Source organism: Nannobrachium achirus (genome assembly GCF_963921795.1).
Source record: "Nannobrachium achirus genome assembly, chromosome: 18".
In the NCBI taxonomy this organism is placed as follows: Eukaryota; Metazoa; Chordata; class Actinopteri; order Myctophiformes; family Myctophidae; genus Nannobrachium; species Nannobrachium achirus.
In genome coordinates this window covers 37350277-37366264 of record NC_137825.1, presented here as the reverse complement: position 1 = coordinate 37366264, position 15988 = coordinate 37350277, and the positions used below count along the sequence as shown (strand labels likewise).

The 15988-nt window shown below is 41.6% G+C and overlaps 1 protein-coding gene across 1 annotated transcript in view; it reads right to left on the bottom strand.

Annotated features, from left to right (window-relative positions):
• Positions 1–15988, bottom strand: part of erbb2 (erb-b2 receptor tyrosine kinase 2) — a 37385-nt gene that overhangs the window by 7976 nt on the left and 13421 nt on the right. The window contains exons 2-18 of the mRNA XM_080748106.1: positions 13685–13836; positions 12343–12523; positions 10996–11136; positions 10719–10784; positions 10171–10286; positions 9870–10011; positions 9103–9237; positions 8585–8711; positions 8237–8310; positions 7472–7562; positions 4862–5064; positions 3871–4000; positions 2283–2376; positions 1783–1937; positions 1603–1650; positions 1001–1139; positions 53–175 (exon numbers count right to left, since the gene is read on the bottom strand). Coding sequence (XP_080604232.1) covers positions 53–175; positions 1001–1139; positions 1603–1650; positions 1783–1937; positions 2283–2376; positions 3871–4000; positions 4862–5064; positions 7472–7562; positions 8237–8310; positions 8585–8711; positions 9103–9237; positions 9870–10011; positions 10171–10286; positions 10719–10784; positions 10996–11136; positions 12343–12523; positions 13685–13836 — 2117 coding nt within the window. The remainder of the gene's footprint in view (positions 1–52; positions 176–1000; positions 1140–1602; positions 1651–1782; positions 1938–2282; positions 2377–3870; positions 4001–4861; positions 5065–7471; positions 7563–8236; positions 8311–8584; positions 8712–9102; positions 9238–9869; positions 10012–10170; positions 10287–10718; positions 10785–10995; positions 11137–12342; positions 12524–13684; positions 13837–15988) is intronic.

The window sequence follows — 15988 nt, the reverse complement described above, 5'->3', positions numbered from 1 at the left end:
TGTCATATGGGAAACTGTCGACCAAATAAGAGACATGGATCGTATACAGTACCTTGTAGACTGTACCAAAGGCCCCTGAGCCGAGCACCCTGAGTTTCTTCAGTTCCGTCTCCTTCAGGATTCTCATCTGAGCCTGATTAGGCAGTGCACCGCTGGGAGTCAGGGGCTCCACCAGCTGCAGTAAATGGATTATTGAACATTACAACTCTAACATTTTAAACAAACAATGTGCAATTTATTAGGCTGCTCATAGCAGGGTATTCTAATCACTCCTGTCTGGATGTCTGTGTGTGCGAACGATCAATAGGCTGCCCGGAAGAAATTATTAACATTTGGGTCAAAAGGGCCAAAAGGCAAGGGCAAAATAAAGGTCAACATTTCACAATCAGTGCAAAGGCAAGCGATGTTGGTGCAGACGGGGTTTGCACCCCAGGTGTTTCATTTTGATCGCATTGTCGTTTTTCACAAATGATGAATGACCGGCAAAGCTGGAACGCAACCTAAAGTGAGCTACTGTAATTTCAGATGACTGATGCATGTCTGCAAGTAGGATTCTGTGTTTAAATTACTAAGCGCTAGTAGATCAGTCACCACTAGGGATGGGACGATAATCGATATTATCGTTTATTGTGATAAAAAGCAATCACAATAATCGTATCATGGAGATTTAATTTATCGTGAAATCGTCCTCTGTCATGCACTGGGATCAATTCACCTTTTATTTGCCGAGCTGCATATCCAGTACCACTTAAACCCCCTTTAAGTTGTAAAACGGACCTGGAACTTTTTTTACTCTCTACCAAATATCTTTGCCATTGTAGATCTGCTATTTTTTGGCAAATGTTCCGCCCCAGGATAATGGCTGTTGGGGATATTTTGATTATCCCGATAATATCGTAAATCACAATTTCTTTGGCCACAATAATCATGACATGACATGTTCATATCGTCCCATCCCTAGTCAGCAAGCACTACATTTCCCATCATGCCCAGTGCTGACCTCGTTCTCCTGCAGGATCCTCCTCATGGTCTCCTTCCTCTGCATCTTCTTCTGTCTCCTCAGGTAGAGGACCAGCAGAGCCAGCAGGATGAAGAACAGCACCACGCCACCCACCGCTGCTGCAATGGATGTCCCCGGTCTGCCAACACAAAATGCCTGTGTTATTTATTTCTCAACGTCCAACTCAAACTGGCTGTAGGATTTAGCTTGTCTTCTGATTTACACTCGGGCAAATAACTGGAAAAAAGTTTAGGGGACTTGTTTCCAATATGGTCCTATGTATTCAGCCATTTGGTATGCGGTCAGGTTTAGGCCTGGCTCAGGGAAGAGGACGCCCCTGCCTTGCATAGTCCACCATGGGCACCGCTGATGGTGCGACAGGCCCATGGCATGTAGTCTTGAATGCATTGAATGAGGGCTCCATGTTTTTTGATGCACTTTTTTCACCTGTCTGTTTGTTGTCAAGAATACAGCCCAAATAGGTAACCTCTTCTTCGAGTGAGATTAATATATCGTCAACTCTGACCTTGAGTTTGTTATCGGAAAGCCAAGTACGGAGGGGAAAGTCAAGTAGCTCGTTTCTTATGCCTTCAATAGCTTACCCTGTTTTGGAATGAATAGGGCAGCCTCTCTCATCCATTTGAGTGCAGCTGAAACAAAGAAGAGCTGCATGTGAAATAATTATAAAACTTGCATACAAAGCAGAAATTTAGTATAGATAGTTTGTGTGTGCGTGAGTGTGCGTGTGTGTCATATGACTGAGCAAGTGTGTTTTCACTCACGAAAGGGTACAGTTGGTGTTGCAGGACAGACAGTGGCCTGTGGCGTTGCTGTATTTCCATATGGTGTGCTGATCTTCTTTCACACCACTGGGACAGCGTTCCACACACGCATCTCCATCCTGGAAGTTTAGACACTCGGTGCACTGGTCTGCATCCTGCACGAGGAGTGTAGGAGAAATGGCTGTTCATATTTCATACACACGCATTTGGGATTTTAGTTCACACAAGCATAAGTGTACAATTATTAACATTTGTAAGCATATCTGTATACTAATACAAACAAAGGTGCAAATGTTGTCTCTTACGGGTTCATTCATAAAACACCATTTCAAATACACAATACTTGTAGGCTAACTTCGACTGAAATGCTTGCAAAGTAAGATCCACTTTCAGGACAGGAGTCATTTTAGTATAGTATTGTAGTTGACACTGTGCACTGTAGTGTACACACACCAACATAATACACGACTGGACCCAGAAACATGCAGACCAGATCTTACCGGGCCATGACAGGAGACAGAGCCATTGATTGGTCGGCATTCTGAATGACAGGCACCACACAGCATGGAATCTGCTGTGTACTCACGCACAGACCTGCAACACAACCACAGTGGGGAAATTAAATAACAGACCTGCAACGCAAGTACAGTATAGTGGGGAAGATAAATAACATACAGAGCATACAAGTTTTCAGAGACTTTCAGATTTTTACAATTTGCTATGTTTTGCTAGAGTTAATTAATGTCCCCCCTCAATTTACACACAATATTCCACAATGACAAAGCAAAAAACAAGGACTTTTTTGTAAATGTATTAAACTTAGTACTTGGTTCACTAGGTAAAGACCAATGCCTTCACCAAATGTATTTAGAGTTGTTTATTTGAGAGGTGGAAGTGGTTAGTGGCGTTGGTGGTGTAGTGATGCTGTGGTCAGTGTGATGTTGGATGTGAAGCTTGTGAGCTCAGGGCATGGGGGTTTGGGAAGACTGGGACGAGGTTCAGGAGAGAATCGTCACCCTGATTCTGTCTGATTCTGTGTCCGGTGGTGGGCGATTGAGACCCCCAAAAATAATTCAACCTGCGGGCATGAATGAGGGTGTTGTGTGCATTTTTCAAGTCATTGGACTTGGGACGGGTGTAGCCGTGGGGGGGTTTATGATGACCAGTGTCCAAGGATATGGAAGATGTGGTTGGGAATGCCCTTCCATGAAGCTGAAGTTGCAACTATATGGAATGTTGTTTGCATGGAGTGTGAACAGGACAAGTTTGTTTTAGGGTGAAGTTTATGGTGGTGGTATTCTGGATGTTAAATTAGCCAGACAGGGGTGATGAGGGGGGTTTACACTTGCAGCTTGAAATAGTGAACTTAGAACACCTGAGGAAACCGATTTAGAAGAAACACAGATTCTATTTCGACTGCGGTGTCAATCTGAGGATAGCTGGAGCGGATCTGGAAAACTTGAAAGGGTTTGAAAACCTTCCGTATGCATTTTACATACGCATGGTGCTATCTGCAAACAAATAACTGTAGTACACGTGCTAAAAGAAAATGTACTCACTCAACAAAGGTAATGTACATTCTACTGAAAACATATCATTGATGCCTTCCAGTGTTTCAAACAACACTGATGCTTACCAGTTCACTCATAATGACTAAAATCATGAGCATTGACCCATAAATGTCCTCTTACATGACTGTTGCTGTTACTTTGTGCGCAAATCGACAGCTTGGGAGCACACTTAACGCTAAAAGCATTCAGATTGATTTACAGCAGCTCTATATTATTTAGAGCCTCTGTTTGTACTTTTGGCAACAACCGTCATAATGAACATTTACTCAATCACCGACCCATTAACTGCATACACAACACAACACAACAAAGACAAGAACGCAGCGCTCTGCCAAGGACTAAGAATCCCTCCTATTTGCTCATGTGGCCTGATGGTGATGCTAGAGGAAAGGTCATGGGCTCAACACAATGGCCATTACTTTTCAAGAAATGGTCACAGACAGACAGACAGACAGACAGACAGACAGACAGACAGACAGACAGACAGACAGACGTGGCAAAAACATAACCTCCTTACCCCTGATAGATATCGCACTCCTCCACACACTCAATTCCGCGCTGGAAGGTCTTGCAGGACACACACTGGCTGGGCCCCGGGCCCCAACACCCCCCTTCACACAGGGGGTGACACACACGGCCCTGCTCCTCTGCAGAGACACAAAGAGACACTGTCACACTGACAGACACTGACACTCACACTTTGACCTTTTACCTAAAATACTACATGAAGATCAAGAGTCACACAATACATTGTCTTATAATAGGGACTAGGAGTGGGGGGTTTATGGGTTTAACCCATTAAGACCTGATGCTGATTCTACAAATGCCATCTAAAATCCGTAGTTCTCAAACGTATTTAAAAGAAAAAAATGTTTTTGACATACAAGGTTTCCACCCGACAACAACACTATGTGTGTGTTTATACTGTATCTATGTCCAGGGTTCCCGGCCCACATCTTTACCAATGAATTTCCAAAACCTTTCCAAAACTTTTCCAGAATATTTAACCCGATTTCCAGGACAATAATTCAGCTCAATAACGAGTCGCTTACTCCTATGCGCAATGCCCAAAGACAGGTAGTGTATGCCAGTGGATCTCAACCTTTTCAGGCCGTTACCCCTGAAATAATCATATTTGAAGAGAGTTGAGGAATTTTGTATAACACGGTTTTATTGTGAAAATAGCTGATCTACATGCTCACAACGCCTCGCGTTGCGAGGCGTTGTGAGCATGTAGATCGGCTATTTTCACAATTTCGGCCTCTAATATTTGACAATTTGGCCAATGTTTAATCTGTCATTTCAGAGGCATTAACAAAATCAATAATCAAAGACAATGCATAGCTATTCTTTTTCCAGGACCTTCCAGGACCCTTGCACAATTCCAAAACTTTTCCAGTACTGGAAAAATATTTTTCTAATTCCAAAATATTTCCAGGAATTTCATGACCGTGGGAACCCTGTATGTCTCAAAGTCAGGATGTATGGGTGTCCAAGAGTCCACCTACCACAGAGTTGGTGGTCCTGGTTGTGGTTGACAATGCGGAAGAGTCCCTGGGTGTGGTGGACCAGAGTTCCCCAGGGTAAGGAGGTGGTGTAGCATAGCTGGGGGTTGTTGTGCAACAGGACCAGACCTCCGCTGACGCTACGCAGTGAACGCAGCCCCAGGGAGCGAATGTGGAGGTTTTGGACCGCCAGGGAAAACACCCCCCTGGACACAGCGAGAGGAGAGGTTAGTTAGGGCTTGGTTGAAATGTATTTTTGTTTTAAGAGGTGGGTTGTTTTCAATCTTTTCATTGTTATCTTCAGAACAGAAAATGTCCTTTTTATTAAAATGACCAAAAGTGAATTGACTCCAACACTGGCTTATGTCATCATTGTGTTCATAAGATTTGTGAATTGGTGATGCTTCTCAGCGCTCTTCTGGCACATTGAATTCAGAGGCACAGATCTCTGATCATATTAGCCACGTGAAACTATTATAGGGCCTTTCCACTATGATTTTGAGCGAGGTGCGGTTCGGTGCGTTGCAGAAACGCTTCTGATGGTCTTTCCACCCCAGCCCCGTTTCAGTTGTGAACCAAACTTAACCATGCTGAATAGTGCTGATCAGCTTGGAATTTGCTTAGGCCCTACTATTAAGAAGGGCTGTAGAGATTGAGGCTGGCATACAGAGAAAATCTAATTTAATTAGAGTGCTCCGTGCTATGAGATGTTTTAGAAGAAAACTAAAATTTGGAGAGAAGGAAATATTACACTGAGGATAATTATGTGAAATACTAGAATCGTTTGATCATGACATGAATTGTTATCTAGACTTCTGCACATGAAAACACCTCAATGAAGTAAACAATTAAAAGAGCAATGTAGATATGTAAGGTAAAAACAAACGATCTGATTGCTCCAATTACTGAAACAACAGCCCATAAAGTCTATCCTAAATTGCTAGAAGATTCTCAGACAAACATACCCAGCATGCCCCAGTAGTCTAGTCACGCTGACCTGGTTTTAGCATAATGCGCTGGCGAGCTTCCCATAGATTGTTATTCTGGACAAAGTTAGCGAGACTACACTGCAGCTTTAGGTGACAGGGCTGGCTAACCATTAGCCTAGAGTGAGTCAACAACCTAACATGAACCTGAGAGAACAATGTCTAATCCATAAGGCAGATGCCTTAGTTGTGCACTAAGGCAGAGAGGCTGCACGATTATGGCCAAAAAGATTATTATAGTTGTCTATGATCAAAATATTATTAATGATGATTTGTGGTGGAAAATATGTGTTATTTATCATTTTCGTTATGTTATTAATTGGAACCACATGTTTGGTCAAATCGTCAAATCTGTATTGCAGCGTATCTGTAGTGACGGCATGAGGGCAAAAAGCAACAGCTCTTTTCCATTAGCAGTAGTGACTCATTACAGGGTTAGTAGAAAACAGGGATCTAGGGCAATGGTTCTCAACCTGTGGGTCCCCAAATTATTTTGGAGGGGTCCCCAGATGTTTAGCTAAATGTTAACATTGTTTTCTCACTCAACAGTAAACAGACCAACATACAGTGTATACAGGGTATCTGCACATTTCTAAAGTGACAATTTAAGGAGTTTAAAGACCTTTTTTAGTACCTCTGGTCCAACATTGGTCAAATTGACAAATATTATAGGCAGAAATTGTGAAAATAGCTGATCTACGCGAGGCGTTATGAGCATGTAGATCAGCTATTTTCACAATGGAAACAAAATTTGAATGGAAACTAAATATAATGCCAACTCCTACAATTCCAAGTGCTTGTGCAGGGTGGGGGTCCCCAGTTCACATATGATTATTGTGGGGGTCGTGGCCTGAAAAGGTTGAGAACCACTTATCTAGGGGATGCAGATGCAGACACACATGATGGTATTAATACTGTAGCAGCACTCCAAAGGATAGAAATCTGTACTACCGGTATGTCCATTGATTTGTTGTTATTTTTCATACTAACTATTGACAGCAGCTGAGCACCCCCGCAGCCAAGGAGGCTCACCTGCTCTACCTTTCTTTTTTTAAAGATTTGTTTTTTTTTTGGGGATTTTTATGCCTTTATTGATAGGACAGTAGACTGACAGGAAATGGGGAGAGAGATGGGGAATGACATGCGGCAAAGGTCGTCCGGATCGGGAATCGAACCGGCGACGCCAGCAGGCATCATAGCCTAGTATGTGGTATGCGCCTTGACCACCAGGCCAGCGGGCGCCCCCCCTGCTCTACCTTTCAACATGATGGCGTTTTGGGAGTGACACAAGCTTGACTCAGGGACACATATTCATTTCAGACATTAACAGATTGATTGGCTGAGAAAAGATATTACTTTATTTTCATTGCACTTGTGTGTTTTGCATTTCATGCATCCTCATCATCCACACAAGGCAAATCCTACAAATGTAGATGACTAAATATTAGACACAGTAAAAACAAAAATGACATCCCGGTTAAGTGACATAGCATGTCTTGTTTGACTTTTAATACATTACACGGTTAGTATGTTGACAGGCAGATGGACCTGATTAGAAGGGTAAAAAGTAAAAAGGCAAATGAAGACAGACAGGTACTAGGAGAGACAGACAGCTAAACAGCCTTACTTGTATAGCATCCTGCCTCGGATCACCTTCAAGTTCTCAAACACACTCAGATCAGTCCAGTTGGCGGGCCAGGCATCAATGTACAGGTAACCTGCAGTAGTTAAACATAGTAAATCAGTCAGAACTACTATAAGGACAAAACATATATATTGTCGTTGTCGGGTGGAATCATTATATCTCCAAAAACGTTCGTTTTGTATTTATCATTTTAAAAACAATTTAAACAAGTGAAAACAGCCGATCTACAAGCACACAACGCCTTGCACCATGAGGCATTGTGTGCTTGTAGATCTGCTGTTTTCACTAGTCTTGTGCGACAGTCTTGTATGATGAAGCAGGGCTTTACTTACTAAAACATAAAAAAAATGAAACTTGGAGATACGAGGTTTCTGCCCGACAGTGACGATATACACAGTGAGATATCAGCGATAACGCAGGCGTGAGGATTTGTAGCGTGTGCATATGTGATCGTGTGAGTGAATGCACTCAGGCTGGATTCATGTGATTACAGCAAATCTGATGTTTAACGCAACATGGCCCATATCTGGTGTGTTCTGAACAGTTTGGGAAACCACAGGGTTCGAGGAGTTTTCTTAAATCAAAGTGAAACCAATGACACATTTACAAGTTGTCAGGTGGAATAAAAATGTTGCTCAGACAGAATATTTATATCCATCAAGAAAAACTGGAACTCGTTTCACGACGCAACGAGAGCTTGATCACTCAGTGTTTTCTCTGTGTGAATTCAGCCTAATTATTGAGTACCTGTAATCTCCTCCAAGTTCTTGAATGCATTCAGTTGACCTGGACTCAGGCCTGATGTGTTGGTCGCTGGGTCACTGGACAAAGGAGTAATGAAGGTCAACATCCCACCCCCATATAAACCTACCGGTACTTTACTACTTACAATATTTGAGATTATAGTCATCAGCTGGAGCTGAGGTTGACCACACTAAATATCTGTTATATACAACTAGGAATGCATTAGAAACAGGTTGACGACTTTCTTGTGTCATCCAGGGATGTTGTTAAAACACAAATATAAAGACAATCCATCTAACTAGCTTGTCTTTTATTTTAGAATTATTTCATTAGAATTGACTTAGCTCTCACCCAGTGAAACTCTGTGGGAGAAAGGCCAGGCTGCCAAAGATCTTCTTACAGCTGTTGAACTGCTCCACGTTAGAAGAGGTCACCATGGTAACTCCCTGGAGACTGCCCATGCCCAGACCATAGCACACTGAAACAGAGCAGTGACACAATGAGAACGGACCATCTCAAGACCATGAGACGATTATGATTATGTGATTATATTACCAGATACAACAACAACAACAACAGCTAGGCAATGTTGCCAAGAACAAGACTGTACAGTTTTGCACACATCAGTGATCATTCATAATCACCCAATTAAGCATCACACCATGCACATGTAATTGAAACACTCTTTTTGTGCCAAATGCATGCACATCCCAACAAAAATACGTACATTGAAGGAAAGGGAAGTTCGCACACTGTAGCTCCCAGTAGAAAATGTATTAAGCTCTTCAAACAACGTTTTGACCGCTGTTGGTCTTCATCAGGTCTGATAGGTCAGACACACACACACACAAACATAAAATCTGACCCACCTTTGGGACAGTCACGCTGCGGCTCACACTTCTCGCATTTCTGCGTCTCATTTCCGTCAGGCTGGGTGATGATGACTTCCTGGTTGTCTTTGGGGCACGCCATGGTACAGGCCATTTCCATGGCCAGGTAGTTGTCTGTAGACAAAGAGCAGCCTTTTACACATACAGTATGTTATATATTTGTATTATACTGTAGTATGTAAACAGGGGGGAGCAATTAGTCCCCATATGAAAGGATGTGTGCAAAGGGTGGCAGCGGTGGCCTGAACATAAAAAAGCTATAGTTCACACCTCTACTGAATGAGAACACCTGGGAGGAAACGGTAAACCCTCCTTTACCTGCATCTCTCTGAGTTTGAGCCCTTAAACACTACAGTATATATTTTGTCGAATGGTGGTCTCCCAAGGCACTATCATTGGCCCATTCCTTTTTTTCCCTCTAGTCTACACCAAATCTGTTCGACCCTGAAATCTGTGGTATAATGTTTTTCTTTCGTCTAGCAGACATTTATCCAATGCTAGCACTCACTTGATATATGGAGCATATTGGGAAGGCCCCCCTGCCTGCTCGCCTGGCGGAGATAAAAATAGGGCTTAAGTGCTTAACCCCCAAATGCTAGCAGCTCAGTGGCCAACTGGGTTATACCCACTGTGAATATGTCTGACTGTATAACTGTGACACACAGCGCGTTGCTGATAAGAGCGCACACCCCTCCCTGGCCAACTCAAACACGCAAGTCATAAAACAATAAGAAAGTTAGTCTTACGGGGACATGTTTTGACACAGGTGGCTCCAAAGTTGAACTTCTTGTTTTTGTTGGGTTTGGACACGAAGGTGACTGAGTCATAGATACTGGGGGGAGGACAGTTGTATTTGCACACGCCGCTGTCGTAGAAGTGGCGGCACGCCTGGAGGAAGAGGAAGGAAGGGTTTGTTTCTCGGCAATCACGTCAATGGAGATTGTATAGGAGATTCTACGTTAGACTATATATTTGTGTGTGAGTGTGTGTGTGTGTGTGTGTGTGTGTGTGTGTGTGTGTGTGTGTGTGTGTGTGTGTGTGTCTCACCAGACAGTCTGAGTCTTTGGGCCCTGTGCATCCAGCAGCACACTGCATATGACAGCAGTCGTTGGAATGGGGGCCCTTGCATCGCCGGCAGCCAGACGAACAGTTCATGTGAGTCACTTTGGAGGAGAAATGGAGAGATTGAGAGACACACACACACACACACACACACACACACAAAGATGTCGATTATAAAAATAGATTTGAATGAAATAATCAGTTTATTTTATTTTAAACGTTTAATTGGAAAAGGAATTCGATAGTTAACCCCTAAAAAAGTAATCGATAGTTGAAGACCTAATTATAGCTATTATACAACTAACTACTACTACTATATTGTAACTATCAACCTAGGTGATTGAAATTCAACTCTGAAATCTGAATGGCAGACAGTGTGTGTAATGATACCATAACAACAGAATTTCAGATTGTTCCCTCCACCCACTCCAGTGACAACCATAAAAATACAATAGTGTGGAATATATTATCTTGGCTATCACATGGAAAACAGGTGTTTTATGTGCAGGTTTGTGTTCTTGCTGTTAACGCACAGGTTTGGCAGTCCTCTGCAGTTTCCCCCCAGCAGCCATTCCGGCAGACAGAGGAACACTTTGGGCCTGCACGAAAGGAGACCACACACAGTTTAAACACAAACACACAGATAACACAGTCAAGACTCAAGACACTGCTGATGATGACAGCACATGGAGTTAAAAATAACCAAGCAATTCAAATAAGACAATTCCAGACAGGCATCGCAATTTACTTCCTGGTAGTTTTAATGTGCAATATAGTATTGTCCATTCAGTCAATCAATCAAGCACTCACAACTGGGGGCCTGAGTTTGCAATCGAAGTTCACTGGCATATTTGTTCATTTTGTCCAAAGTGTCCTCCCAGATGATGTTCTTGGGGTTTGGGAAGCATAGCTGAGGGTTCCCCCAGATGTACACCCCACCCTCCAGGATTTCTGTGGGATACAGAGGAGGAACTTTAGTCATAAGGTATAGTTATTGAGCCAGTGAGGTGGTCATTTTTGAAAAATAACCGCCTTCAGGGTGACCCAGGACCAGGCTCTCAATAGGGATAATGACCCCCTCATTGCACATCACCCCGCTTATTACAGGGTTACTTACGAGCAAGATCAGTAATTTGACATACAATTCAAAAGTTATGAGCTTCCATTCAATAAAAAATACATTGAGCAAAAAGAAAAAAAGAAAAAGGTTATGAGCTGCCTCTTCCATAACAACATGAACGAGGAAGAACACTAGTCTATTATTGAGGAACAGCTGGTCCCTCTACCAGGAAATGACATACTGTACTGTACACCTTGATCGACCAATCACAATCACATAATCATGTGTGTAAACTAATAATACATGATAACTACTTCCTGAAATGGTTTAATCGCAAACACACAACAAAAACATTAAAACCATCTATATTTCCTATACTTTCTATTCCTATTGAGAGGATATCATGTATAACAATAATACCAAAGACGATGAGAAAGGTCAGACCTGACCTAAAACGCAAACAATGAAGTGAGGGATCATGCCACAGTTAATCGGGTCCTGTTGGGTTACACAGTCTTAACCCATTTAGGCCTGAACAAATTATTACGCAATATTTTATGCTTTAAATATTAAAAAATAGCAGATATACAAGCTCACGCTGCGAGCTTGTAGATCTGCTATTTTTGAAAGATCTTGAAAATTTGTGCAAATCTTTGGATATTTTGACCCGATTCTAGTGTCTTCTAAATCTAAAGTTTTTTTTTTCTTTTTTTTTCCTATGTTTCTGTCAGTGGTTCTCAAAATGTTTCATGCCAAGGACCCCCAAAACTACATGTATTTGGCCACGGACCCCCATCTCAAAATATGTTGTTCCAGGGACCCCCCCATCTCAAAATATTGTATCAGGGACCCCCCAGAAGCAAATATTTGAGGTACAAATGTTCACTTTCAAAAAGATATATTCAAAAAAAATCTCTCTCTCTCTCTATATATATATCACGGTTTAAAAAAAATAGCAGATCTACAAGCTCGCAAGCGTGGCACTCGGTGCCGCGCTGTGAGCTTGTATATCTGCTATTTTTCAATAGTTAAAGCATTCAATAAATCTAGGCCTAAATGGGTAACACAACAACCAAGCTCTCCTATTGTTTTGTGACCTGTGAGGCTGCGGAGTCGGAGTGTCCTGAGCCCTTGGTCTGCCCCGTCTGTGTTGTTCAGCACGGCCAGGGAGTAGCTGTTGTACAGCTGGCTGCCACGGATGATTCGCAGGTTATCCAGAGGTAGCAGACTCACAGCCACATGAGCTATCAGCACGTAGCCCTGCACCTCCACTATGCCCTGGAGAGGAAGGGTAGTGGGAGAAGACCAGCATGAGACCAAACAACCCGACATGACAAAGCTTGTTTCCTTATAGAGCACTGGTTCCCAAACACTGGGTTCGGGACCCATTTTTATGCATCGCTTAATTTTTTTACTTTCCCACATTTTGTTTTTAATTATTATTATTTAAAAACATTTTCAAAAAACATTCCCCAAAAAGCTAATATTTTCATGAAAAACAAAAAACAACAAAAACAAAACAAAAACAATGATTAATTAGTAAGTAATTTCAGTAGTGCAAATAGACGATATTCTACAAGCTCATAATGCGGCGCAAAGCGTTGTGATCTTGAGATAGATCTTCTGTTTTCACTTTTGGGTCTTGAGCTAAAAGGTTTGGGAACCATCGTTATAGAGGATGCACCGTCAGAGGACACATTATGAAGTGGCTGATGATGATGGCTGGCCTGGCATCCCTATTATGGGCATGATATTATAAGTGGAAATGTACAAAAATGCACAAAATTTGCCAAACATTTTCAAAAAAGGTGAAAATAGCCAATTGACCAGGTCACAACACATGCATCACGATGTGATGCATTGTGAGCTAGTACAGGGGTTTTCAAAATGGGTGACGGGGCACCCTGGGGTGCCGTGACGGCAGTCCAGGGGTGCTGCAAGATAATTTGATAATATTTGGAATTTATTTTTGACACTTGAAAAAATATTTAGTATCATTTTAAACTTGAAGTACAACGTTATTTTCAGTCAGTTTTAACCAAAATGGCTATTATCTCAACGTTTTCCACGCAACATAATCACTAAAATATCGTCACTGTCGGGCAGAAACCTCGTATCTCCAAGTTTCAAATGTGTACATCTTTTGGTAAAGCAAAGCCCTGCTCCATCATCATCGCGATGCAAGGCGTTGTGTGCTTGTAGATCTGCTGTTTTCACTAGTTTAGTACATTTTATAGATGATATGCTATACATAAGGCGCTGGGAGTGAAAATTATAATGTAGGGGTGCCTCGGATTAAAAGAAATATTTATGGGGTGCCCTGAGACAGAATAGCTTGGGCACCCCTGAGCTAGTAGTTTGGCTATTTTCACTGCAGACATTCCCTCGCATCAGCTAAAACACCAGGATAAAACACCGGCAGAACATCAAATGAAATACCTGTAGGAAGGAGAGGTCAGGCTGTCCGTAAAGGTGTGTTATCTCCAGGTTACCGTGGACGACCTGGCAGCCCGTATAGAGCAGCTTCAGTGTCTCATAATGGTTCTCCAGGCTGGACGGCAGAGCCAGCTTCATGTCCGTACCCAGACACACTAGAACACACAAAGAAAAGGCATGTTTAGGGTTCAATTCTACAGATCAGGAACTGTATCTTTTATTTTTTTTTAACCCATTTAGGCCTAGAATTATTGAATGCTTTAACTATTGACAAATAGCAGATCTACAAGCTTGTAGATCTGCCATTTTTAGAAAAATCTAGAAAATGTGAATTTTGACTCGATTCTATAAATCTCTTTTGAATTCTTCTAAGGTTTTTTGAAAAACCTATGTTTCTATTGTCAGCAATCTGGCTAGCCATCGTCAAAGAAAGGTCCTTTTCACATAACTGGAGCTCAGTTAGTCTGTTCTTGAGAGACTACTAGTTCTCAAACCTTTTCAAGTGAAGGACCCCCAAAATTACATTTATTTGGCCACCGACCCCCATCTCAAAATATTTAGTTCCAGGGACCCCCCCAGAAGCAAAATTTCAGTTACAAACGTTCACTTTAAAAATACATATATTTAAAGATTTGCACACATTTTCACAACTTTTTCAAAAATAGCAGATCTACAAGCTCGCAGCGCGGCACTTGGTGCCGCGCTGTGAGCTTGTATATCTGCTATTTTTCAATAGTTAAAGCATTCAATAATTCTAACAACAACTAGGCAACAAAACTCGAGTGGATTTAAACAGACCTGAGGTCGATTCTACAAATACATTCTAAATCAGTAGTTCTCACTCTTTCAAGATTTTTCAAAAGTGTTCACAAAATAGCCAATGTGAAAATCTAAAATTACACAATGTGTCCCTGTTTTAATGGGTTAAAAGTGAATGAGACCTTAGGCTGATTTTGAAGTTTGCTTTCCAGTTCAGGTTAGCAGGGTAAAACTGTACTGTACTGTGATTGCAACACAGCTGCCTGCAGCTAATAACATTAATAATTGGTGTGTCAATGTTGGTGTGTCAGTGCACATTGACACACCTGTTGACCACTGTGGATTTTGGACATGTCTAAATCAAACACACCCATTATTAACTTTATAATCTGCCGCGTTCTGTCGTGTTGCCTACTGTGCTGGCCTACTGTGCTGGCCTAGCCTGCCACGTTCTTTTAGTCTGCTGTATTTTTTAATGGTCTGGAAAACAAACAACAGCCCCTTTAACTATGAATGTACACACATGTACACACATGCACTTCCAGTTAGGGGTACTAAATAAAAATGTTACACCTTTTTTTAGCACCTTTTTATGAACTCATAGAATTAGTAGTTTCTTTAACGTAAAGTACGACACTTTTATCATTCACTCAGACACAGAAACAAATGTATATAGAAAGGACATTTCCATTCATAGCAACACTGTGTCAAACATGGAAGAGGAAGTAATCAATCCATGGGGGCCTCTGTGATGCGTTTGTTCCACATGAAGAAGCTTTGATTCATCCAGACATAAGCGTAACCACTTGAACCCTAGCATCTCTATTCTGGGCATGTGATAATAGAGCTGTCACGATTACGACATTTTACTTAACGATTAATTGTCGCTTAAATAATTGCGGTTAACGATTCAATTGTGTTTCTGTCGTTGAATTATTGGACCAAAAATGCATTTGCGGTTTGGCTTTTAGGCTTTGTGAAAACAAGAGGTGCACAGGACAGATATGACAAATAACTTACAGTATTAATGATATGATTTAATAAGTTTATACTTTGATAACTTAAATAAATAAGTTTATACTTTGATAGTGGAAATCTGCTATTTCCACTATTTTTGAAAATGTTTGAAAATATATGAAAACTTTTCAACATGGAAATGATTATGACGATTATGCCAAAATAATAGCGAATATCTCAAATAATTGCGTTTAGAAGATTATGTAATAATTGTGACAGGCCTATGTGATAATAGGCAAAATAGCAGATCTACAAGCTCACAATGTGCCACGGAGCTTGTAGATCAGCTATTGTCAGCAAAAGACCCCGGTCAACAAAGTATTATAGTGTTCAAGTGGTTCATTGGGTGCACACACAAGCTGTGGAAAAAGGAAGGGCAATTGTGGCCTACACTACAGTATCTATATTTTATACCTCGATGTAAAATATCTAGATTCAGTGTGTTTTATTTTATAGCATAGCGCAGAAGTCATCTGGCCACCGTTCTCATATTTCTTCGAGGAGAGTGATGTTTTCAAATAGACGGAGCTG